This window comes from Petaurus breviceps, unplaced genomic scaffold (assembly GCF_028583685.1).
Source record: "Petaurus breviceps papuanus isolate PSGF00001 unplaced genomic scaffold, PetGlider_PUasm1.0 350712, whole genome shotgun sequence".
NCBI lineage: Eukaryota > Metazoa > Chordata > Mammalia > Diprotodontia > Petauridae > Petaurus > Petaurus breviceps.
The window spans coordinates 1-26,795 of record NW_027186231.1 but is presented as its reverse complement, the minus strand read 5'-3'; the positions used below and the strand labels follow the sequence as shown (position 1 = coordinate 26,795).

The 26,795-nt window shown below is 42.0% G+C and overlaps 1 protein-coding gene across 1 annotated transcript in view; it reads left to right on the top strand.

Moving 5' to 3' along the window:
• The window catches only part of LOC138168094 (cation channel sperm-associated auxiliary subunit delta-like), a 31,297-nt gene extending 6,897 nt beyond the window's left edge, over positions 1-24,400 (top strand). Inside the window, exons 3-8 of the mRNA XM_069097127.1 lie at positions 6,509-6,685; positions 9,731-9,844; positions 13,637-13,695; positions 22,542-22,620; positions 23,846-23,898; positions 24,262-24,400. Of these exons, the coding sequence (XP_068953228.1) occupies positions 6,527-6,685; positions 9,731-9,844; positions 13,637-13,695; positions 22,542-22,620; positions 23,846-23,898; positions 24,262-24,352 (555 nt within the window). The 5' untranslated portion in view covers positions 6,509-6,526 and the 3' untranslated portion in view covers positions 24,353-24,400. The remainder of the gene's footprint in view (positions 1-6,508; positions 6,686-9,730; positions 9,845-13,636; positions 13,696-22,541; positions 22,621-23,845; positions 23,899-24,261) is intronic.
• Positions 24,401-26,795: the final 2,395 nt, after the last annotated feature.

Genomic DNA, 26,795 nt, shown 5'->3' with positions numbered 1-26,795 from the left:
ATTTACCAGACTGACATCTGGGTTCAATGGCAGACAATTCCCACTTCCTTGACCATCTCTCTGGGCAGGTCCTGCTCCACACTGAAGTTCACAGGGTCTGGTCCATGTCAGATCCTTCACCATTTCTGCTCCAGGGAATTCAAGGCTCAGCCAAGCCACAAACAAAGTCTAAGCATCCCAGTCATGCCTCCTCAGTCACCTGGGCTCCTGGCTCCTGGCTCTGGATTCTGGGCTCCTGGGCTCTTGGCTCTGGGCTCCTGGCTCCTTGCTTCTGATTCCTGGGATCCTGTTCAGAAGAAGCTCCACCACCACAAGTTCTCAGGACTCAGTTCTCCATTCTTCTGTAGTTGCTCTGCCACCAGATCTCGGTCTCAGGGAAATTCTGATTGTGCTTTTCTGGGGCTTTTCCTTATATACACACAGCCTATTTCAACCAACCCCTTCCTGTTACATCAGTAACAGGAAACAGGAGTTCATACCTTCTTTTTCCCCAACAGAGGCTTGATCAGTTACTAAGTGCTAAGTACCTGCTACTTTTGCCAACACAAAGGGATCTTCATATTCAAAATTGCATTACCATTACAAGCCCTAATACTCTAGTCTAGACCAATGAAGTCCAAAGGACAATTCCTTGCCCCTTTGAGGAAAAGAAATAGCCCTTTCTATTTTTTTGCTTTGGATTTTTGTAAGAAAAAAAAAACCTTTATTGTTTTGATGTACATTATTGTAGGCATTGTGTATGTTTTTTTTTCTGATTCTGCTTTCTTTACTGTGTTTGAGATCATAGAAGTCCTCCCATGTTTCTTTGAATTCCTTATACTCATTTTTTCTTATCATGAAATAACATTCCACTACATTCATATAGTGCCATTTGTTCAGTCATTCCCTAATCTGTTTCCAGCTGTGGTTTTTTGTTTTGTTTTGGTTTGGTTTTTTGCTGCCACAAAGAAAATTACCAACAGCTTCGTGAGTTTTCTCACTCTCCTGCATATGTTAATATTATTTATGCAGTATTTCTTTCCACGTCAAACCACAGAGATACCAATCACCTTCCAATTATTAATGTTGAGTAAGATATAAAATGGGAAAATATATACTCACCACAAATGATGCTCTGTGCAAGGTCCAAATAGAAGAGGAATTTCCTATAAATGGCTAAGTCCTCCAGATACTTTCTGTTTGGAAGTCAGTCAGCTGCTCTGCTCCAACTCTGTGAACATCATATCTCCCCCAGGATAAGTTCATCACCTGAAAAGTCTTCCAGTGGGAGGTTGATTCAGTTCTGTTACTCAACACCTTCTCAGCACTTTCAGTACCTCTCCCCTCTAATTGGAGGGCTGGAGGGCAAAGCAAAAAATTCCCAAAGTCTTCCTTTATAGAGGGCTCAGAACTTTCCAGCTAAATACATTTCCCATCAGTTACTTTGCTTGGTTTCAACTCCATATGAAAGGGTACCCTCTGGTGACTTCTTCTCTCCCCAACTTTCAGCTTCCTTTTTATATATTTGTCCCTCATTCGATTATAAGCTTCTTGAGGGCAAGAACTATCTTGTCCTGTTCTTATTTGTATCTCCAGCACTTAGAGCAGTGCCTGGCATGTAGTAGGTGCTTAATAAATGTTTATTGACTCTCGTTTGTGGATGGTATTTTGTTGATTGTATCAAACCCTCGAGATTTCTTTAATAAGCTCGTCTTCATCCCTAATGCTACATACATTCTCTTCCCATATAGGAATTTAAAAAGCTTAACCTTATTGAGTCCCTTTTGAGTTGTCTTGCATTGTTACCTTTTTATGCTTACCTTGTGTCTTTTATTTGAAAGTCAGATTTTCCATCCAGTTCTGGTCTTTTCATTGGCATTACTTGGAAGTCCTCTCCTTAAATATCTGGTTTTTTGCTTTGAAGGATTATATCCATTTTTCTGGTTAGGTTATTCTTGGTTGTAATCCTAATTCCTTTGCCCTCCAGAATATAATTTTTCAAGCCCTCTGCTCCTCTAACGTGGAGGCTGCTAAATCTTGTGTCATCCTGACTTGGGCTCCACAGTCTTTTAATTATTTCTTTCCGCATGCTTGCAGTATTTTCTCCTTGACCTGGAAGGTCGGGAATTTGGCTATAATATTCCTGGGAGTTTTCATTTTGAGATCTTTTTTAGGAGGTGATCAGTGGATTCTTTCAATTTCTATTTTACCTTCTGGTGCTGAGATATTGGGCAATTTTCCTTGATGATTTCTTAAAATATGATGACTAGGATCTTTTCTTTTTTTATATTCACCATTTCAGTTGGTCCAATATTTCTTAAATTATCTTTCCTCAATCTAATTTCCAGATTAGTTGTTTTTCTTATGCAATATTAAACATTTTGTTCTACTTTTTGTTGTTTTGATTTGGCTTTGTTTTTTTCTTGATGTCTCATGGAATCATTAACTTCCATTTGCCCAGTTCTAGTTTTCAAGGAATTATTTTCTTCATTGAGCTTTTGTGCCATTTTTTCATTTGACAAATTTGGCTTTTTAATTTTTTCAGTGAATTTTTGTACCTCCTTTTTCATTTGGCCTAGTCTTCTTTTAAAGCAATTCTTTTCTTCAGTGAATTTTTGTGCCTCTTTTACCATTGGTGGTATTTTAAGGTGTCATTTTGCTCAATATTTTTGTGCCTCTTTTGCCAAGTTGTTAATTCTCTTTTCATAATTTTCTTGCATCTCTCTCATTTCTTTTCCCACTTTTTCCTCTACCACTCTTATCTCTTTCTTCAGCTCTTCCAGGAATTCTTTTTTTTTTTTTTTAAAGCAATTGGGGTTAAGTAACTTGCTCAAGGTTACACAGCCAGTTATTTCTGGGTGTGGTGCTGAGTATCTGAACACGGATTTAATCCCCAGGTAATCCCAACACTGGAGCCGGTGCTCTTACTCACAGAGCCACCTGGCCGCCCCTAAACAATTGGGGTTAAGTAACTTGCTCAAGGTTACACAGCCAGGTGTTTCTTGGTGGGTGCTAAGTGTCTGAGCCTGGATTCGAACCACAAGTCATCCTGACAGTGGAGCTGGTGCTCTTACTCGCTGTGCTACCTGGTCACCCCTCTTCCAGGAATTCTTATTGGGCTTGTGTCCAGTTAGCATTTTTTTGAGGTTTTGCCTATAGCCATCTTCACATTATGGTATTCTTCTGAGTTTGTGTCTTGTTGTTCCCTGCCACCATAGTAGCTTTTTATGGTGTGGCAGGTGAAAGATGAAGTGACTAAGGAAACTAAAGTTTGATGCCTGGCTTACAAATTTTCTCTTCTCCAACTCCTGCCCACATTCTAGGAGACTTCAACATATGTATTGATTCTCCTATACCTAACCATCCTAACCACTCAGTTCCTCAATCTATTCTCTTCTCATGAACTACTCCTCTAATCCATCTCAACCACAGATAAAGATTGTCACACTCTCAGTCTTGCCATCATCTACAAATATACCACCTCTGTGTTCAAGAATTCAGAAATTCTTCTATCTAATAATAATCTATTGGCTTTTCATTTCCAGTTCTGCTTGCCTTTACATAACCTGATTTTCATCCTCACCATGACCTGTAGTCCTTTGACCCCTCAATTTTCACCTAGACCATATCCCTTACTCTCTCTAAGCTACTCTCTCCTCTTCTCCCCTTGTTGACTTCTTGGTGAATGAATTCAATTCTACACTGTCCTCCTCTCTCGAATCCCTAGCCCCCTACAAATTGCCAATTATGTCTAGCCAATCCTCAGGCTTGGATCATTTCCATCATTTGTGGCCTTCACTCTTCCTCACTCTGTCCACTTCTGAGAACCTGGCATCATATTTTACTGAAAAAAATTTTAAGGCCATTTGCTATGACTTCCTCTTCTTCCTTCTTCCTCATCTCCTTTCATTCAGGTACCTTCTGCCACTCTCTCCTCCCTCACCCCTGTTTCACATGATGAAGTGGCCTTCCTCCTTTCCAAGGCTAACATACTATGTGCCCAAATGATCTCATTTAGTCCCATCTCTTCCAACAGATTGTTCCCTCTTTAATTCCCACTTTCAATAATTTTCCATCTCTCCATCTTTACTGGCTCATTTTCTAGTGCCTACAAACATATCCATGTCTCCCCCTTCCTCAAAAAAAAAAAAAAAAAAACTACCCTCACTTGATCCCTCCATCCCTGCTAATTGTCATCCTGTTTCTCTTATGCCTTTAATAGGTGCCTTTAACTTTCTCTCCTCTCATTCTCTCCTTAACCCCTTACAATCTGGCTTTCAACCTTATCATTCCACCAAAACTTTTTCCACAGTTACTGATGATCTCTTAATTGCCAAACCCAGAGGCAGTCTTCATTCTCCTTGACCTCTTTGCAAACTTTGGCACTGTTGGTCATTCTCTCCTCCTTGATGCTATCTTCTCTCTAGGTTTTTGGGACCCTGCTTTCCTAGTTTTCCTCCTCCTACCTATCTGACTACTCCTCTGTCTCCTTTGCTAGATCCTCCTCCTCCAAATCCTCCCCTTTTTTTAGGTGTCCCTCAGGGTTCTGTCCTGGGTCCTCTTTTCTTTTCCTTCTATACTTCTTCACTTAATGATTGCATCAACTCGCATGGATTAATTACCATCTTTATGCTGATGACTCTCAAATATATCTTTCCTGCCCCAATCTCTCTGCTGACCTCCAATTTCATATCTCCAACTGCCTTTCAGATATCTCAAACTGAATGTCCAGTAGACATCTTGAAGTCAATATGTCTGAAACAAAACTCCCCCAAATCCTCCTACCCTCCTGCCTTCCCTATTACTGTAGAGAACATCACAATCTTCCCCATCCCTTAGGCTCACAATCTAGGAGTCATCCTGGATTCCTCACTATCTCTCATCACCCATATCCAACCTGTAGCCAAGGCCTCTCAGTCTCACCTTTGCAACATCTTATCATATATGTCCCCTTCTCTCCTCTGACACTGCCCCCTCCTGGTGCAGACAGAACCTCACCACTTCCCATCTGGACAATTACAGAGTTCACTGGAGGGTCAGCCTGCCTCAACACTCTCCCCCACTCCAGTACATCCTCTATTCAGTCACTAAAGTGGTTTTCCTAAAACACAGGTCATCCCTCTACTCAGTAAACTCCATGAGCTTGCTGTTGCCTTCTAGAGCAAATACAAACTGCTCTATTTGACATTCAAAGCCCTTCATAATCTAGCTCAGTCCTGCCTTTATGATCTTCTTACATATTTTTTTTTTTTTTGCTTTTTGGAGGGCAATTGGGGTTAAGTAACTTGCCCAAGGTCACACAGCTAGTTTGTGTGTATGTGTGTGTATGTGTGTGTTAAGTGTCTGAGGCTGGATCTGAACTCAGGTCCTCCTGACTCCAGGGCTGGCACTCTACTCACTGTGCCACCTAGCCCCCCTGCGCCCCCCCTTCCGATCTTCTTAAATCTTATGGCTTGATCTATACTCTTTGATCCAGTGTTACTGGCTTTCTGGCTATTGTTCCATGAACAAGACTCTGTCTCAGTTCTGGGCATTTTCTCTGGCTGTCCCTTCGTGCCTAAAATGCTCTCCCTTCTCTGTTCAGACTACTGATCTCCCTGGCTCCTTTAAGTCTAACTAAAATCCCACCTTTAACAGGAAACCTTTCCTTACCCCTCTTTGAATGATTTCCTATCTATTTTATAAATAGCTTGCACCTTATATATTTGTTTGCATGTTATCTCTCTCATTAGACTGTAAGATCCTTGAGGGCAAGGACTATCTTTTGTCCCCTTTTTTTTTTTTTGTCCCAGTACTTAGCACAGTGCCTGGCATGTAGCAGGTGCATAATAAATGTTTTTTATATTGAAATGAATTAATAGAGTTATAATGACAATGAAAAAATTCTCATGTGGAATATAATAGCAACAGTAAAAGTGGATGAGAGAGGTAAAAACTTTTATGAAAGCTCAGATGAAAATTATCACTTTCTTATTTCTCCCTACATGCTAGCCTGTAAGGTTTTAAACTTTCCAAAAACTAAGGAGAGCAAAAACTTAACCTTTGGTCACCCAGACCATTCCCTTTGCCTAAACTACTATTATGTTGCAAATTAGTCACCATGGGAAGTTGTGGTATAGTTTTTGGGTCATGCTTTATCCTCTTAGATCTTATTCCTCTTTGGCAGTGAATGAAATATTTAATCTTATGGCATTTTGACTTTAAAAGCTTTAGCTGATAACTTTATTAAGCTGAAAAAAGAGCCAACTTATTAACAACATTTCTAAATACCTTCATATCATTTAACCCTCACCTCCAAAGTGACAACTTTTTTTTTATTTAAGCAATTGGGGTTAAGTAACTTGCTCAAGGTTACAGGGCCAGTTATTTCTGGGTGTGGTGCTAAGTATCTGAGCCTGGATTCGATATCCCAGGTCATCCCCACACTGGGGCTGGTGCTCTTATTTGCTGAGGCACCTGGCTGCCCAGACATCTTAACTTTCAATGTGAAATAGAAGTCATTTAATCTTAGCAACTGCTTTCCCCTTAGATTCCTAAAGAAAATGCTATGGAAGAAGACTCAGCAATGATGTTTGAAAGCAGGGGAAATGTTCTGATAATAACTCCAAAAGAGGATGATTTTTATAAATCCTATGATTTCATAATATGTGCTGTGAATATACAGAATGTGCTCGTATCTTCTGGGATTGTCACAAAAGATTGCAAGGTATGGAATAATGTAGTTTGTGCTCATTGTTTTTTAAATGTATCCTTAGGCTTCTTATTCCTGTTTATCAACAATGATTTTATTTATCCCTTACTTAACTGTAAGTTCAGATTAGCTGTTGGGAAATGTGAGTTTGCCCCAAATATGATAAATGATGATATAAGGTTTTATGGAATATAACATATGTTGAATTCCATAAAACCTCATATGGTCCCTGAATAGAGGAGCCAGTGTAATTTTTTAAACTTCTTTTTAAAAGTATTTTATTGTTTCTAATTACGTGTAAAGACAATTTTAACATTAATTTTAAATAAAATGTTGAGTTCCAAATTCCCCCCCCCCTTCCCTCTCGCTAAGATGTTAAACAATTTGATATATAGGTTATATATGAGCAGTGATGTAAAACCTATTTCCTTATTAGTCATGTTGTGAAAGAAGAAAGTTTGCAAAACAATTACAGTTTGTAAAAAAAAAAACCCCATGAAAAAGTATGCTTTAATCCAGTTTCATACTCCATCAGTTGTTTCTCTGGAAGTGGATAGTATTTTCCACCATTAGTCTTTTAGAATTGTCTTAGATTGTTGTATTGCTGAGAAGAGCTAAGTCAATCATGATTGATCATCACAAAATGTTGCTATTTCTATGTACAATATTCTCCTAGTTCTTCTCATTTCACTTTGCATCAATTCATGTAAGTCTTTCCAGGTTTTTATGAAAGCTGCCTGCTCATTTCTTAGAGCACAATAGTATCCATTACTTTTATATACCAGCCATTTCCCAATGAATGGGCATCCCCTCAATTTCCGATTCTCTGCCATGACAAAAGGACTACTATAAATATTTTTGTAAAAATAGGTCCTTTTCTTTTTTTTGATCTCATTGGGAAAAGACCTAGAAATACCTCCTACAGAAGGTAGGCTTTGAGCTGAATCTTGAAGAAAGCCAGGGAAACCAAGAGGTGGAAGTGAGAAAAGGAGGGCATTCCAGGCATGGGGACAACCACTTCAAAGACATGGAGATGGCAGTGGAGTGTTGTGTTTGAGAAAATGCAAGTAGGCCAGTGTATTGAATAATAAGAGTACACAAAGAGTACATAAAATGTAAGGTGATTAGAACTGTAGGAAAGGGCCATGCTATGAAGAGCTTTAAATGCTCAACAGAATTTCTATCTGATTCTAGAAGATATAGGGAGCCAATGGAACTCACTGTCAAATCCGTGCTTTAGAAAAATCACTTTGGCAGACAAATAGAGGAAGGTTGGGGTGAGGTGAAGTATTAGGAGGCTATGTAATAGCCCAGGCAAGAGATGAAGAAGGTCCAAATTAGGCCTATAGAGAAAACAGGGCTCTCCTAGAAAGGTAAGTTCAGAAGCCAGATTGCCCACAGTTGAAAAGTGAGATGAAAGGTAATAGAGATGAGAGTGAACGCCTTTTTTTTTCCCTAAGTGTTTGTTTGTGAAAGGGAAGAAAGATGCAGAATGATAGCTTGGAAGGGGGAGGGAAGTACAGTACAGTAAAGCTTTTTGTTTTGTTCTGTTTTGTTTAAAGATGAGGGGCACTTGAAGCAGTTTGTAAGCCCAAGAACATAAAGAAAAGGACTAAAGATTAGAGAAATGGGCAGTGATTGTGGGAGCGGTCTTCCAGAAAAGATGTCACAGGATGGATTGAAGTACATGTAAAGAGATTGGCCTTAGCAGGAAAGGCGACCTTTTCATCAGAAACTAGAGTCAAGGAGAGAGATTGAAGAATGATGTGAAAGAGCTTTGAGAGATGTAGAGAGTGGGAAAGGAGGAAGGTCACAGCAAGTGGTTTCAATTTGGTGGCCAAATGTACATCCTATAACGACTATCCCTGTTTTGTATACTCACATCCTTTGCTAAAAACTCTTAGGAACCCATTGGATCCGGAGAAGTGCTTTATGTTGGGCTCTTTGCTAAAAGCCCAGATCCTCCCAGTTGGAGGGGTTGTATGGTCATGAGAGGACGGAAGAGATACGCTCTTCTTGCTTACCTATATGATCTTTCATCTTAGGATGGATGGATAAAAAAGCACATCTTAGGCCCTTACACTGGTGATACAGATAGAGTGAAAAAAGAGTCTAGGCTTTCAAGGAGTTTATATTCTAATGGATGAAGTCAACACATCAAAGGAAACGTAAAGGGAGAGTAAGGCAAGACTTCTGGGATGTAGGTAGAAAACTCCAGACAATGAACAGTAGAGCTAAGATGAACTGGGTGCCTCATGAAATAGTGGTCCAAGCCAGGGTTCACCAATCAGAAGAGAGGGCCACCGAATAGCAGCACCTCCAGGTTGAGAGGAAAGAAGGGAGGAAGCAGAAAAGTCCAGAGATGGAGGAGTGGAGCTGAATATGTTGATTTTTTTTTTAAAAATTCAGCAAACAATGAAGTTAACACTAATTATATGCAAGTCCCTGTGCTTGCCCTTGAGAATTCAGTGATGAAACAGATCATTGTCCCAGACTTCGAGGAGCTCAGAACCTACTAAGGAGGTGCTGACATGAATTAATAAGTCAAATATGGCAGCTAAGTGATATGGCAGATAGAATATCAGACTTAGAATCAGGAATACCTGAGTTCAGATCCTGCCTCAGAAACTTAGTATGATGTTGGTCCAATTCACTTAACCTCTTTAGTCTCATCATTTTGTTCATCTATAAAAAGGGAATAATAGCATCTGCTTATCCCCCCACACCCCAGGGGTTGTGGTGAGAATCAAATGACATAAAATGGGAGCATTTTGTATTCTTCCAAGAGCTATTGAAATGCTAGCTGTAATCATTAGCCGTTATTGTTACATAGTAGGGAGAATGTGATAAGGGAGTGAAAGAGATAGATCCAGATTGAGTGGATCCCATTTGTGGTGGGAAAAACCACCTTTTCATCTAAAGGATTATGTGCAAGTTTACTGGGTGGGGGACTATGGCATGTGACTTTTAGTCTTTAGAAGAGGAAAAGGATTGCATTCATTATTCTTTTTTACTTAGAATATTTCTCCTTTTTGATCTTATGATTATATTTCTAAATAGGCAGAAGTTTTTCATGGAAATTTTGGTGAAAAATTATATATCCTAGACATGGGTGAAACCTTGGAATTATCTGTTATGCTAGTGTCCCGGCCAACCCAGGTGCCAATTCCAATAGTAAGTATAGTGTCTTCTTTGTGGAATGAATGTTTCTTACCCCAGCACCTCCCCCCCCCCTTTTTTTTTGTTTTTTGGAGGGGGGAAGGCAGGGCAATTGGGGTTAAGTGACTTGCCCAAGATCACACCGCTAGTAAGTGTTAAGCATTTGAGAGCAGATTTGAACTCAGGTCCTCCTGACTCCAGGGCCAGTGCTCTATTCACTGTGCCACCTAGCTGCCCTCCAGCACTTCCCTTTCTTAGCCCAGTGTCCTGGATGGATTTGCCTCCTCTCTAGCAGCCCTGGAACTCCCTGGCATTCTTACTAAAGGATTACCAGGCCCAGGACTCCAAAGACTAAATTAGTTTCTTCATTCCTTGAAGAAGTTACTGCCTTAAAGGGCGACTAGGTGGCGCAGAGAGTAGAGTCGTGGCTCTGGAGTCAGAAGGACCTGAGTTCGGATATGGCCTCAGACACAACACACATCGAAAAAAAACTAGCCGTGTGACCTTGGGCAAGTTACTTAATCCCAGTTGCCCTCCAAAAAGCAAAAAAAAAAAAAAAGTTACTGCCTTGTTAGAGGCAAACTCTATGCCCCGTTGCCCCAGGTGATCAGGCCTAGAGCTGAACTGGATAGGATGGTTCTGGGCAGGCCTGGGTACACTAGGAAGTCTGTTTTGCTTCCCCAAAAGACAACAAACATAAATTGCCCTTCTGTATTCCACCTCGTTTTCATTTCTTATATCAGAAAATCTCTTAACCTCTTGTTCCTCAACCATTCCCCTTAACTTTCCCCCATCCCATCTCCCTTTCTCCACTGGCCTGCTTTGACAGAGTCACTGCCTGCCTTCAGTCTATACCCAGCCTCAGTCCCCGTGCCCCTTCACCAGACCTAAGCTCAGATCTTCCTCCTGAATAGCCATTCCCAATACCTGCTGGCCAGACCTGACCCTCTGCCAACCTGGCAGTGAAGTTCAACTGGTTCACTACCAGTGCTTCATCTTCTCAGGCTGTGGAATTATCTCTGCATGACTCAGGAAAACATACCACACCCTCAGAGGTCCCAGGGGTATCCTTGGGGCTTTTGCCTAATTCATCTCCAATGGGATGCATAAATATCCCTAGGGACCTGCCCTGCCCTAGTAGGTAAATAAGTGAAATCAGATGAAGAGAATTATGAACCAACCTAGCAGCAAACTGCTTACATTCTGGTGAATGAAGAGCCTTCTTATCTAAGTGCTATTCTTTATGCCCTTTTCTTTACACAGCATGTTGTTTTATGTTTTCTGTTCTTTTCCCAAAGTTAACCACCAGTAATCCCCATGCTCTTGGATTCAAAGTAAAAATGTATGAAGATGGCTATACCTATGATGGAAACCCAAAATTTACAATAGTAAGCTGAATTCCCATAATGGTATTATAAATCCAGCTATAATTAGAAAATGGGCAACTGGGTGGCACAGTGGGTGGAGTGCCAAGACCTGGAGTCAGGATCCTGAGTTCAAATCTGATCTCAGACATTTACCATCTGGGTGACCCTGGACAAGTCACTTAACTAACCCTGTTTGCCTCAGTTTCCTCACTTGCAAAATGACCTGGAGGAAGAAAGGTAAACCACTCCAGTATCTTTGCAAGAGAAAACCCCAAGTGGAGTCAGGAAGAGTCAGACACAACTGAAATGACTGAACCACCACCACAACCAAATAGTTAGTAGTCACCCATACAGAATTTGTGTTTAATGTAATTTTCCCTCTGGGATTCAGAATTTTTATCCACAGGTGCTCCTTCCACTGACATGCCTTCGAGCCCCTCCATGTGTTTAGGAGCTGTTTGTTATAGCATATTGTTCTATATGGCTAAAAGCCCATCCTCTTGGGGGCCAACCTTTGTGCCTTTAACCAGGCTTGTTCCTAAACAATAGACACACAGTCTTATCACCAGCACAACTGGGGAGGGTCTTCCAAGGCATCTGCTCAACAACCTGCTACCTCTGAGAAGCAAGTGTTACCCCCTTAACAGGGCAAAACATCAGAGTATGACTTCAGTAACACCAGCAGTAAACAGCTGCCTTTTGTAAAGTGCTCGGTCTGCAAAGTGCTTTACAAATATGTCATGTTATTCTCACAGCAAACCTCAATGCAAAATCCTCACCCTGACTTTAATGTCCACTGCAGGATGTCTACTACCAGCTGCTGTTCCAGGCCTGTTTCCTGTTCCTCCCTAAAATACAATCTTGTTTTAGTCAACCTGGCCTCCTAGTTCACTTCAATACACATCATTCAGTCTCCCATCTCTGTGCCTTTGCATAAGTTGTGTTTCCCCTCCTGACCTATAAGATAGACCATCTCCAGTTTCGTCTCTTTGAATTCCTAACTTTCTTCACACTACATATTATGTGCCTCACCTCCTCCGTGAAGCCTTCCCTGACCACTCTCAATTATTAGGGTTCTGTTCCTCTTGACAATATTGGTATGAGGTTGTTTTGACTCATGTAGGGGCTTGTGTGTATGTATGTATGTACCCCTCAACCTCTCTCATTGCTTCTAGCACAGTGGACATTGCCACTTAAGAAATGTTTCTTAAATTGTTGACTTGACTCTAATGAGAATTCTTATCAGAGCACCTCAACAGAGAGGTCTTAGCTGAACCTGTCAATGGCCAGTGTATAGACATGTAATATCTTATATGAGGTGTGTGTAACCCTGTACTACATACTAAACAACTCCATGCCCGTAACTCTATACTATACACTATGTAACTCTACATCTGTAACTACATGTTATATAACTTTATGTCTAGTAAGCACCTTCAACTCCCCGTGCAAAACAGAACTCATTATCTTCCTCCTACACCTCCCCGCTCCTACCTTTCCTCTTACTATAGAGGGCAATACCATCCTCCCAGTTCCTCAGTTTAGGAACCATCCTGGACTCCTCACTATCTTTCACTACCCCAACCCCCATATCCAAGGTGTTGCCAAGGCTTTTTTACCTTTGCATCATCTCTCATATATGCCCGTTCTCTCCTCTGACCTTGTCACCTCTCAAGGACAGGCCCTTGGCACCTCACGCCTAGACTATTGCAATAGTGGTTATGCTTGCCTGAAATGCAGGTCCAATCATGTCACCCCCTTGCCCCATAAATTTTAGTGGCTCCCTATTGCCTCCAGCATCAAATACAAAATGCTCTATTGGACAATCACAGCCCTTCATAACCTAGTCTCCTATTACCTTTCTAGTCTTCTTATAACTTTCTCCACCACATAAAGATACATACTCTTTGATCTGGTGACATTGGCCTCCTGGCTATTCCACAGACAAGACACCCCATCTCTTGACATTTTCTCCAGAGTGATCTCCCATACCTGGAAGGTTCCCCCCCCCCCCCCCAATGTCCCCTCCACCTTGGGCTTCCTTTAAATCATAACTAACTAAATAAACTCCCACCTTCTACAGGAAGACTTCTCCAACCTTCATCATTCCAGTGCTTCCCTTTTATTAATTACTTCCTATTTATCCTGTATGGAGTTTGCTTTGTGTATATATTTGTTTTCATGTTATCTCCCCCATTAGTTGGTAAACTCCTTGAGGGCAGGGACTGTCTTTTGTGTCTTTTTGTATCCCCAGTGCTTAGCACAACGCCTGGCACATTTGTTGTTGTTCAGTCATTTTCAGTTATATCTGTCTCTGAACATAGTAACCACTTAAATGTTTATTGGTTTATTGCTTGTCTGTAACTCTATGTGGTACAATAGCTAAAGGAAAGGGTCTGTAACACTTTCTAATCAGAGTTTCTCTCTCTCTCTCTCACAGAACATCACCCTGATGCAGCAGCATGTCTCAGGCAGGGCTCACAAGAACTTCCTTTCTGAGTATGCCCTTTCTTTAGTCCTTTTGTATTTGTTGACTTGGGATCAGGTTTGTGATGCCAATTTGTTTGACCAGAGTAGCCCCTGCTTGGCAACTTAGAGTCTTAGAAAGCTTCCCAAAAGACTGAAAGGCTCAATATCTGCCCACAGTCAGAATTTGTCAGAGGAGGGGCTCGGATCTAGGTGCCTGACACCAAGTACAGCTGTAACCACTTAACTAAACTACCCCTCATTAGCCTCCTTACCTCCCCCTAAAATGGTTATGAGTGAGGACTTGAGTTCCTCTTCTGACAGTATCTGGAACTGGATAAAGGTCACACTGTCATTTATCACTTACATAGCCACATGTAGAATAATTAGAGACTTTATCCCTGGGGACTACCCTCTTGTTATGGGCCATTACATTACTGGAATCAATGATAGACTCCTTTCAGAATGCCCAGGCAGTCAGTAAGCATTTATTAAAAGCTTTTTCGAAAATCCTGGGGCAGAGCCAAGATGGCAGCATAGAAGCAGGAAAACTCTGTGAGCTCCCCCCATAAACACCTCAAATACCTATAGAATATGACTCTAAAAGCTTTTTCTATGTGCTAAGCACTGGGGATAACAAATAAGTGAGGGGAATGGGGAGAAACCCAGGGCTTGCCCTCAAGGTCCATATAGTCTAACAAGGGAGAAATGTGAATATCTAGATATCTAAAACATATTTCCAGAGAATATGAAAGTAACCTGACAGAGCAAGGCACCAGCAGTTGGGGACTGGGAAAGGATGCCTGCCAGAGGTGGAGCATGAGCTGAGCCGATGTCCAGAACTGGAGGTGAGAGGCTGGAGCATTTCCACCGTGAGGGAGCGCCTGTACAGAGACATGGAGACATGTGGTGCTCTGTTTTGGATCTGGAGACCATTCGCTAGCCCAGCTGCTCTGTGGCTTATCCAGGTCTTTCAAAGGTAGTGCCTAAAACTAGACACAGCAGAACAGGTATAGTGTAATCAGGGCCAAGCACAGTCCAACTTTTGTATCTCTTGTCCTAAAATACTCAGTGAAGAAATTGAGACTCTTGGAAGTCTTTGACTTTCCAAGATCTTTGAGCCAGGGCCCCTCCTAAATATTCCTGCTGCTTCTTAGGCTAGAAGCCCCTCTTTGGGTCTATGTGTTCCAAGGAGCAGAGACCACATGTTTCCTTGAAGCCTCTGCTATGAATCACGCACCCTTATGGGCACCATTTAATGGAGATGCTCAGCACAGATGGTGGCAGGGCAGCAAGAGAGAGACCAGGAGTCTCTTCATTCCTCTGTGTGCTCCACTCCTTACTCTCTGAATTCCTTTCCCCACTTCCCAGGAAGATCATTCTGCCCCTCAGGCCCCTTCCTGCATTTTTAAGTGCTCATGCCAGCCATATTCGCTCTTTTTTTTTCTTCTCTGGGGTCCTCTTCTTACTTACTGGATTTCCTTCTGCCTCCACGCATGCCCAAAAGCCTTCTCAGATTGAAATATCTGTAACCATTTGTAATGACAAGCAAAGTGGGAATTTTTGCTGTTTTTCTGTGTGCAATATTCAGTTCCCCAGCCTCAGGCTTACATGCCAATGCACTGAGCCAATCAGACATGTGCAAGTGGGCTCTAGCCAATCAGATGCTGATATAAAGAGAGCTGGTGTTGTGAGAGCAGACATTGAGGAAACCAGCAAGGAGAGAGCTGCTAGCATGGAGAAGAAGAGAATGAAGAGAAGAGACAAAGAAAATGAGCTTTGAGCTGAAAGGAAACCTAAAAGAGCTGGGGAGAGCAAACCTCTGAGAGCAAAAAGAAGACCTTTGATGACAGAGACTTGCTGAAGGGATTTCTGAGCTGTAAAAAACAAGTAGAGTTGTAGGGCAGAAACATGCCCATGGGAAGGAGGCTTAGCTTAAGCCCCTTTTAAGAACTGTTAAAGTGAACCGAGATGTTAATACAGACCTCTGGACTTTGGAGGTGAATAAAGATGGTGGTATTGGTAGTATGTGTTGTCACCCTGTTAAGCTTTGTTTTCCCAGAGGCAGAGGCTGTGGGCAGGAACCCCTGGAGCATGCTGTCGGGCAGGAGCTTGGAGTGTAGAGCTGCCTGTGTGTGAATCCAGGTGAGAGTCAGGATCGGCCAGCCCACAGAGGAAGAACCATGGGACTTGGAGGTCAACCTCAAGTTAAGATGAAAGAGGACTTTACTTGGACACTTGGCATTGATTGAGGGGATTGTTCCTACAGTGACCTAGGGGTAGATGGCGTGGCATTTTCTGCTACCCCTTAAGGATGCCTTGTGCTAGGAAGACCCTAGCCTGGGACCCACTGATTGTGTAAATAAGTATTTTGGGGAATGCTACTGAATGCGATGATATATGCTATGTGCCATATGACATACTAAGTTTGTTTGTTTGTTTTTGAAGGGCAATTGGGTTTAATTAACTTGCTCAAGGTTACAGGCCAGTTATTTTGTATGGGTGTTAAGTGTCTGAGGCCAGAAGCGATCCTGGGTCTTCCCGACTCCAGGGCCAGCACTCTTACTCACTGCACCGCCTGGCCACCCTGGACATACTAAGTTTTTATGTTTTTCTTTATTGAACAATGTTTACTTCTAAATAGAGCATTCATTATACTATGCAATTAGACTTAAAATTATTCACAGCAGCAGCCCTCAGGTGTGCTGCCATGATTGGTGTTATACCACTTCACTCTGGAAGATTACTCTGCCCCTGAAACTCCTTCCTCTGATTGGTCAGTTCCTCCCAGAAGCTCCATCTTAAGGAAAGTGTGCCAACCAGTTATATTCTTTCCTTCTTTCCTTTTTAAGCTCCTCTCTTGACTCTCTGGGATGTCTTTCTCTACTATTTCTCCATTGAATACCTTCTTTCTCTTCTGCCAATAGGTATCCCAAGTTTTAGCTTCCTTACACATGTTGTCTTCCTCCATTAGAATGTAAGTTCCTTGAGGCTAAGGATTGACTTTCTTTTTTGCTTGTACTTGATTCCCAGTGCTTAGCATAGTGCCTGGAACATGGCAGTGCTTAATAAAATGCTGCTTGGTTTGTTGAACGCCGTAAAGTTGTGAGATATGTCATACAGCTGCCATGAAACCAGGGTACTGATGGACAAGCAGTTGGCAGATTAGGGGGATCTGATCAAGGTGATGGTGACACTCTGATTACCCTTCTCTCAAAAGAGAAGGTTGAATAAGATGACCTCCGAGGTCTCTTCCAGCTCTATAGCCATAGTCTTTTAGAGTAGAGGGACTAGAGGAATGTGTTGCCATTTTCTAGACAATCAAGAAAGAAGTGTTCCTTTAAAGAAAAATGGAATGGGAGCTTTTATGTGAATCTGAGACAGAGGGGAATCCTGACTTGTATCAGCAAGGTGGACAGGATGAAAATGTCACTCTGAGGGGAAAAGGAAGATTGAACAATTAGAGCCAGGAAACAAAAATGAGCTCTTTCTGAAGAGGAGAGAAGTTGTTTGGGCTCTAAAGGATGATAATATCGATCCAGAGCTGCAGCCAGTCAAGAGATCATCCAGGAGAAGGTGAAGCAGAAGAAGAGGAAGTGAGAGGCAGTGCTTGGTGATCTCCCGCTGAGGGGACAGAAACAGCAATTGGTCTACTTGACTTCTCCAAGAATTTATCCAACACCCCAAATTGGCAAGCAGGATGGCTAATCCCTCCAACTCAACATCCCCCGCTTCTGCTGCTGCTGGTGGGCATCAGTGGTACCAAAAGGAACTGAGAAACTGAGAAAACATGACCAAAGATGCTAGTCTTACACAGAAAAATGAAGGTGTTGGGGCTTAAAGTAATGTTTTCAGCACCACTTCCCTTGGAAAGCAATGGGTTCAGAAGTGAAAGGCATATCTGGGAAATGAGCAACTTCGAAAATGGTGACCAAGAATGGTATTTGACACATATTCCTTACTGAAAAATAGGATGAGTGCCCTAAAAAAAAAAAGAAACCCAACCTTATATCTCTTCCTATTCCAGATCTATAATCTTCTGATCCTATAAATAAATGTAAAGTAATTTAAAGAGTACTAACAGATATTCAGAAAAGGCTTCTGGAAGGAGAGATTTTGAGATAAGCCTTGAAATGGAATGAACTGTGTTAAATGTCTGGTGAATTTATTTGAATTGCTTCTAAACTTTTGCCAAGACCAAAGTAGTTAACTTCAAAGTATAATAGTATGATGGGGTGGGGGTGGGGGTGATGAGAGGGGACATGTACTGTAATGCCAAGGAAAGGCAACTTCCCAAGGTTCAAAATATCAGCATAGGTGCTCTCCATTTTATTCAGTGACAAATTAAGAACAGAGAAGGTCAAAACAAGACATCATTCAAAATACAGCATTTACTAAGTGTGATTAAATAATCTCCAAGTACTACCCCACCCCAGGACCTTCCATTCATTCAATCAATTACAAAGTCCCTGTTCTAAATACTACTCCACCCCTAGGCTGTACCTTCATTTAGTCCACCACAAAACCCCTCTTCTCAAAATGGAGATTAGTTTCCAATCTAAGTAAACTACATTCATTTGTTCAACTATAGAACACAAAAAGGTCAAAAGTTCCCCACCCCTGGATCACAATTGAATCTATCCCAGAGTTACAACAAATTTAAGCACAGCACTTAATACCCAAATGGAGGTCTTTTCTTCATCTTGACCGGAGGCAAGTTCTCAGCAATCTTAGTTCCTGGGGAGACAAGGCTTAGCAAGGCCACAAGATACATTGCCAGTCTCTTCATTAATTCATCTTCTGTCTGCAGAACAGTCCGAGAACCCCTGAAAACATTAGCAAAACCCTCTCCCAGGATTTCTGTAAACATACAACAAGAAAATCCTTCTTCAGGACTTCTGAACCAATAGAAAGGTTCCCAGACCCTTGCAACAACAGCACTGTCTGAAACGTGGTATCTGAGGAAAAACAGAGACTACAAGACTGACAAAAGAAGAAAAACATTTATTCACGAGTTCGAACCCGGGTCCAACCATACACTTAATATGGAGGACTGTTCTGAATGGGCAGAACTAGTCAGAATAATTGTCACAGTTTTAGGTTTTAGCATTAAAACAGTAGCCCAATAACTTAGTTAACAGTCTTACAATTTTAAACAATCTTGACTGAAACTTCCTTTTAAACAAAGACAGACTTGGAAGCTTAAGATTTTCCCAAATTACAATACTCCAAAACTTTAAGAGAACCTGCTTCTCATACAGCATAGATAGTACAGATGTTTACCAGTAATGATATCATCTCAAATTTGAACTTCGAAATAAAAACAAATGAATTACCAATATGATGACCTTAAAACTCCATATGAAGATATACTAAACTAAAATACTTTTTTTTTTTGATGCCATACAACCAGTCAACTTATAATCACTGCATACTTCCAGAATAGCCTAAAAGTTAAATGGACAATCAGCTATCACAGTAAATATTGGCAGTATTGTTACTACTTGTTTGTATCCCAAATATAAGAGCTTTAAACCATCAGATATTATAACATAAAAAATCCAATTCACATGAAATAAACATTATAACAGGGTTAGCAGAACTGATAAAATAAACATAGCTAGTTTTACACAACTTTTTCTCCATCTTTTAGTTTCAACAAAACTCAGATTGAAAACTGCTTTGTCACTCAATTTTTACAGTATAAGAGGACTTTACAATTTAGATTTTACAATTTAGGGATACCATAATAGAACAATGACATTATGACATTAATTGCATTTCCGATTCATCACATACCAAAATTATTGATAGAAAATTAGGCTTACCAAGTGCAGAGGCTTTTCTCCTCTCCCCATAGTTGCAGAGCTTGGTTGTGGACCCCGGGATTTGAAAGGAAAGAGGGTCATCTGCATGCCCCAGGGGCCCTCAATATAGCTGCTATGCCTCCCCCCAATGTTTTTAGCTGTTCCAACTTTTACTCCAATAAATTTTGTGTCCACTCCTTAGAAACTTCTTTGAAAGTGATAGCTTTGACTTCCCTAGCAAGGGGAGAGGGAGTGGCGCCTACTCCCTTATCCCAGTTCTAGAGAACCCAAAAACCTCACCTTATGTATCAAATCTTAGAAAATATTCCAATTTGCCTAAATGCCAAATAGTAAAATGAATTCTGACTTTTCTTTAGCATCAAATTAGGAGTGACACTTTTCAAAGATGACCAGAATGCATTCAGTTGCCTTTTAGTTGCATTCTGTTACACAAAACTTTTCTCTTTTAGGTGAGGCAGGAAATAGTTAAATGTTAGTCTACCTGCCTCTTTGTTCTGAGGGAAAAGATTCCCTCCCTTTCTTATCACCTTCTCCTCACTCCACTTGGCCAGAGTGGAATGAAGAGGAGATTTTCAAACTTCTAAAGATCTTAAAGATCTTAAAACTTCTGTTCACAAACAAGACAATATTTTGCTCTCTTTCTCTCCCTTTCCAGCCTGACAGGCGAGGAGATTCAGGGCTCGGAAGGACAGGTTTAAGGTCCTTCAGGGCCTTCTTTGTAGTCTTAGGTTTTGCCAGTAGAATTGACTTAGTGGGTGAAGGCTTCTGGCAATCCTTCAAGTACTTAGGTTTTTCCCACAAAATTTCCACCCAAGTCCAGATGTAGGGAGCGTGGTCCGGGTGGCCGTGCTTACCAAAAACAACATCCATAACCCTCTGGGCAATGACTGGGTTTAGGGTGCCCTCGGGCGGCCATCCGACATCAAAAGAAGGCCAATCAATGGTACAGAATTTTTCTAAATTAAATTTGGTCACAGACTCCCCATATCCAGAGGCCCGTTTCTGGAAGTCAGTGAAGTTGTCCAAAAGGCATTTCAAAGGAGTACACGGGCCGGCTGTGGATGACCCTTGGCCCATAATGGACCTGATGACTGGATAGGACAAACAAAGACACAGAAGGGACAGAACACAGCAGAAACACAAGATACGACACATAACAGTTCTGTGCGCAGTACCAAATATTCGAAAGCAAGGTCTAAAACAGACAATTGTCAAATCCTCGGTAATTAAGTGAGACTCGAACTCACAATTTAATTACCTAACCAAACGGCAATTAAGTGAGACTCGAACTCACAATTTAATTACCTAACCAAACGGCAATTAAGTGAGACTTGAACTCACAATTTAATTGCCTAACCAGAAGCCTCGGGGGTTGTCACCTCCCTTAGCTGAGGTACCGGGAACTTAACGGCAGCGTCCCCCCGGACCAACCAATCTCATGAGAACCAGAAACCAGAAGTAAAAATAAAGGTACTTTAAGGTCAGGCCTGACTTACCGGCACCGTGCAGAGCCAGATGTCGAGAGAATCTCGCTAGGGCCTCCAAATGAAATGTGGTATCTGAGGAAAAACAGAGACTACAAGACGGACAAAAGAAGAAAAAAAAACATTTATTCACAAGTTCGAACCCGGGTCCAACCATACACTTAAGATGGAGGACCCCGAGTGTCTTCTTGGGCGTTCTTTTATACAGATCTTGCGGGGAGAGCGGGAAACACAAAGGCCAGGGATTGGCCGACAGACAAGTATGAGCCTTAGAGATAGTGGCTTGGCGCCAATTCTATAGGGGCCAGGGGGGGATGGTTGAGATACAGTACCGGAATCTTGAAGGTCACCAGGACATCGTGGTTAGGGTGGGGCAAGTAATGTGCTGACATTTCTTCTTGCATTTCCTGGTTTGGGTGGCCCTTTCTCACTGTCCTTCACCAGTGGACAGTATTCACTCTCTGTCTGCAGGACAGTCTCAGGAGCTCTTAGCCAACAGCCAGGTTCCAGCACTTCTTCAACAGGACTGTCTTTCACCAGTGGACAAATGTGGCAAAACAACATCAAAACAGACAGACAAAGTACCAGCAAAACAGCCATGTCTCCTCAGTCCTTGGCAGCTCTGGGGGCAGGTCTCAAAAGTCCAGGGCAATTCAAAGTGGCCCTCAGCAATCCTCTCAGTCTCTCTCTGCCTCCACCAGGGTGCTGCTTTCAAAAAGTTCTTCTGCCTCTCTCCTGTGTCTCTCCAAATCTACATCACCAGCTCCTCCCAGTTCAGGACTCTCTTTTCACATCAACAAGTCCATCCCACAGGTGGGCTTAACAAGCTCTGGGTTTTAACACAATCAATTTGAAAACCAAGCCAATACAGGGGGATCTTTATATTCCATTACTATCACAGGACAGTCTGTGCAAAAGTATAAATACAGAAGATGGCATGTAGGTTGCAGGAGAGCAAACAGGCCCATTTGGCTAGCACACCTCTGAGATCTATGAATCACACAAAATCAGAGTGCAGGAAAGATAAAACAGGACTTCAGAAATGTTGCCAGCTAACCCATAGCCAAGCAGTAACCTCCATTCTTTCAGCTCCAACAAGGGCTCTTGTGGTTTCTTTCTTTTTAAAAGTAAATGAGAAAGGGGGGGGGGGGGAGAGAGTAAGAAGAGAAGTTAGGTTGTGCCTCAGTATTTCAGGGGGCGTAAAACTTACAGAGGCTAAAACCATCTTGGGGGAAAGGGGTCATGTTTCTATGATTGCCTTTTACATAATACTATAGAAGATAGAAAATCTGGGTCCTAATCTAGGTCCTGCCTTCACCTAGCTGTACGACCTAGGACAAGTCACCTCTACTCCCTGGGCTATAAAACACAAGGGTGGTCTCTGATGCTAAATTTTCACAGTCTGATTTCCCTTACCATCCTAGTACCCACCCCCACATCCCCCCCACACACATTTTGGATGTACTAGTTTATCAATGTCCTTTTAAAATGTGGTATAGTAAAGACAATGAAGCATGGTCTCTGGTTTCATTCACTTTAGAATCTAAAGCTCTCTTTCCCATTGTAGCATAAAAATTCCCAGTCTATCCACCATCACCCTGGATTTAATGGACAGAGGAGTGGGCTGTATTGACTTACAACCTCTGGTATGTATGAAATGTTCATTCTTTTCCTTGTGCCACCCTCATTTGTATTAACAATTAAAATCGGAAGACTAAGGCACATGGACACATGGATTTTCCTTTGGAAAATCAATGAATTAGGGCAGCTATATGGCAGAGAAGATAGAGCACCAGCCCTGGAGTCAGGAGGACTTGAGTTCAAATCTGGTCTCAGACAGTTAGTAGCGGTGTGACCCTTGGCAAGTCACTTAACCCGGATTGCAGAGAGAAGGGGTGGGGGGAAGAGAGAGAAAACCAATGAATCAGCAAAGCTCTAGTAGTAGGAAGCAGGACTTTTGCTGAGGTTGGGGAATCACTAGATATATCTGTCTAGTATCATTTTCTGATATTGAGCATGGCTAGTCCATCTGTGCTGTTTTAAGAGAGAGAAAGAGAGAGAAATCCTTGTAACAAATATGAATAGGCAAGCAAAACTAATTCCACCATTGGCCATGTTAAAAACAAAAGTCTCAGTCTGAACTCTGATCAGGTCCATCACCTCTGTGTCTCAGCAAGTGGGTAGTATTTTTTATTGTGGGTCCTCTGGAATCATGGGATAGTCTACTGTCAGCTACATTTGACAAATCTTGTGGCCTCTACCTGTCATTTTGTGAAGGGAAGTCTGGTTCCAAAAATATTTCCCTAAGTTTTGTACCTGTATATCATGTCCTCTGAGAATATCAGTCCTTTTCCTCTTTCTCAGTGAGGAAGTATTCATCTTTATCATTTTTATGATCATCATCCCCATAATCATTTACTATGATTAGGGACCAAGGATTTCATCAGTATAGATATAACCTTGACCCAGATTCAACTTAAAAATCTTTTAATTCTTCGGCCATGGTCCCAAAACAAATTTGTATCTGAAGTGGGACCTGGAATCAATTCTTCCCAATTCCAAGGCTGGTTTTCTAACTATTTGCACCACCCTGCCTCCAAGTATAACAAAAATTATCAATATTACAATAATGGGGTGAGGCCTGTTAATAGACTGGCTATCAACTAAAACCATGGTGATCCTCTTTGTCAGGGAATGTGTAAAACTACCTTTCAGAATCCTATAAGCTCAGTGGTACCATTTCAGAACTATTGCTATAGGCAGGGGAAGACAGAATTTAGTAGTCTTTGATCTTTGCCATCATCCAAAAGGAACAGCTGGGGATAGTTCCATCCAGGGGTGTGCTAGTAACTTTATTTTTTTTGTCTATAGTCAGGTCTTATTTTCATTGGTTGCAACGGGGGAAAAAAAATCATCATTCGTAGGTAGGTTTGTATTTATTATTATCTGATTTATTCCTCCACTAACTAATTGATCACAGTACTGTAGTAGAATCTTGTTGAAAGGAACTGCAAAGGCATTTTTGGCTCTGTATCCCTTGTAGCTAACTCAGTGCCCACTAGATGCTTAACAAATGCTTGTTAATTGACTGAGTCAGATAAAAAACAAACAAAAATAACATTTCCCCCCAAAGATCCTCTAGCCTGTGCTGGAAGGCCTCCAGGGAAGGAGATCCCATCCCCTTCCAAAGAAGTTCCTTCTACTTTTGGATAGTCTCATCCTGGGGAAACTCCCTGATCTCAGCCCTAAATTTACTTCTTTGTTCTTTTCACCCGTCACTCAAACAGGACAAATCAAATTCCTTTCTCCTATGACAAGAGTTGGAAGATCCTGGAAGGCAGCTCTCACATTAGCACCTCTGTTCCAGGACAGTTGTGAGGATAAAATGAGACAGTATTTCTGGAGTGCCTTGCAAACCTGAAAAGCACTATATAAATGTATTGTTGTTGTCATCAGTTTGTTTGGGGGAGGGGGGTGTTAGTGAATTGTAAGTTCGATACACAGCAGCTGAGCTCATCACACATACCTCCTAAGTCGTCTTTCCTGGGGGCTGAACACCCTGAGTTCCTTCCACTCTGGTTTGGGTCAGGGTGGCAAGTTCTCTCACACCCTGGCTTGCATCATCAGCATTCCTGGACCTGAGCACAGCCCTCTCCCTGTTCTCCAGCGAGGGCAGCACCATCGCCTCACCTCCTCTGTGCTGGTTGCCCTTCTTCTCAACACAGCCCAAGATCACACTGAGCCTCTGCTTGCCTTACCATACTCTTGACGTGACGTTTTTTTTATATACGTTACTAAACTTCAGGTGAACCCTATCGACAGCAGTCCTCTGATGTATTAGCCCTGTGCAAAGAAGAAATGCCCGGGCAGCTCTCCTGGCTAGGGCTGTGTCCCTGGGGAAGCACCTCTCTGCTCCCAGCACTGCTGCTTGCGGCTCTCTCCACAGTAAGGACCATCCCTGTGTGACACTGGCACATAGTTGTCCAGCGGCCCCTCTGTTCAGCAAGCCTTTCAGAAGGGTCACACTTAGTGCTCTCTGCTGGGTTTAGGTTCTGCTGGCCCTCTCTTGCTCTCTGCCACCATCTACTGGTCTTCTATTGGATCGCATCTGCCATGGGGAAGTCTTCCCCATAGGTTACCTAAGACTGAACAAGATCTCAGTCCTGAAGTTCAAGTTATTTCAGCTCTTTTGGGAAATTTAGGTCCACAGCCATGGCCAAGCAGACAGAAGAAGCTTTCAGGATCATGGGGATATATATTTGGAACTGGGAGGGTCACCTAGTTCGAACTCCTCATTTTACAGCTGAGGAAACTGATGTCAAGATTAAGTGACTTGCCAGGAGTCACCCAACTTATAAGTGTCTGAGACATGATTTATACTCATCTTACTGACTCCAAGGCCAGCACCCTATCAACAATGTTTTTTTTTAAATAAAATTTTTTACATTTTAAAAATTTTATTTTATTTTTTGGAAGGGGGAAGGCAGGGCAATTGGGGTTAAGTGACTTGCCCAAGGTCACACAGCTAGTGAGTATTAAGCGTCTGAGGCCAGATTTAAACTCAGATCCTCCTGATTCCAGGACCAGTGCTCTATTCACTGAGCCACCTAGCCGCCCTACCCACAATGCTTTTTGTACTTTTTCTGCCTCAGATTCATTCTTCTTGAATTCTGTGTATTCTTTGAATAATTTTTTTTTTTAATCATTGTGAGAGGAACAGAAGAAAAGATCCCTAGCTCTGGAGTCAAGGACCTCACTGAGAGATGCTTCCTACCTGTGTGACCTTGCACAGCACTTGATAATTTTTACATAAACTGTCGATGACTATCAGGGTTTCAGGATTTGTGATTTTTTTTTTTATCACTCTCTCTATACAAGATCTTTTGGATCTCCCATGAAAGGGAAGGAAGGAAGCAAGGAACAGAAGAGGCCAGGTAGAGCTCTACAGGCAGCTAGGTGACACCATAGTGCATAGAGTGCCCTTGTGGAGTTAGGAAGAATCTTCCTGAGTTCAAATCTGGCCTCAGACACTTACTAGCTGTGTGACCCTGAGCAAGTCACTTAACCCTACTTGCCTCAGTTTGCTCATCTGTGAAATGAGTTGGAGAAGGAAATGGAAAGTCAATCCTGTATCTTTGCCAAGAAAACTCCAAATAAAATCAGGGAGAGTCAGACATGACTGAAATTGACCCAATAACAGGAGTGGCACCATACAGGGAGTTTTCTCTTGAGATAGAGTACTATCTCTTGAGACCTTAATCTTTTTTTCCAAATTTCTACCTTTATTATATCTACTCGGTAAGAAGCTCTTATACATGTTAGGAAGGCCATTAACAATCTGGAACCTCCAGAGGACGGCCGGAATTGTGAGGGGACTGGAACTCATGCCATCCAAAGATCAGTTAAAGAGATGAAGGATGCTCAGCTTGGGGAGAAAATCCCCAGGGCACACAATAGCTGTATCTTTAAGCATTGGAAAAGAGGTCATGTAGAAGGTGGATTAGCTAGTGAGGGCAGAACTAGGAGTCGTGGGCAGAAGATGCAAAGTTCCTCAAAGCTGAGCTATCCAAAGTAGAACTTCCCATTTGTGTAGGTAGCAAGTTCCTCAATGACGGAGGTCTTCCAGCCAACGCTGGAGAAGCACTTGCTCAGATTGTTTCAGAAGGGAACTCTGTATGCATTAAGGTGACTGTAATCACCTCTGAGACCTCTTCCAACTCTGAAGTGGTGTGATTCTAACGCTTCCATCTCCACAGTGTAACCGCATGTATGAGAAACTACCTGAAAGCTACAGACCTAGACAACGATTATAGATACGTCA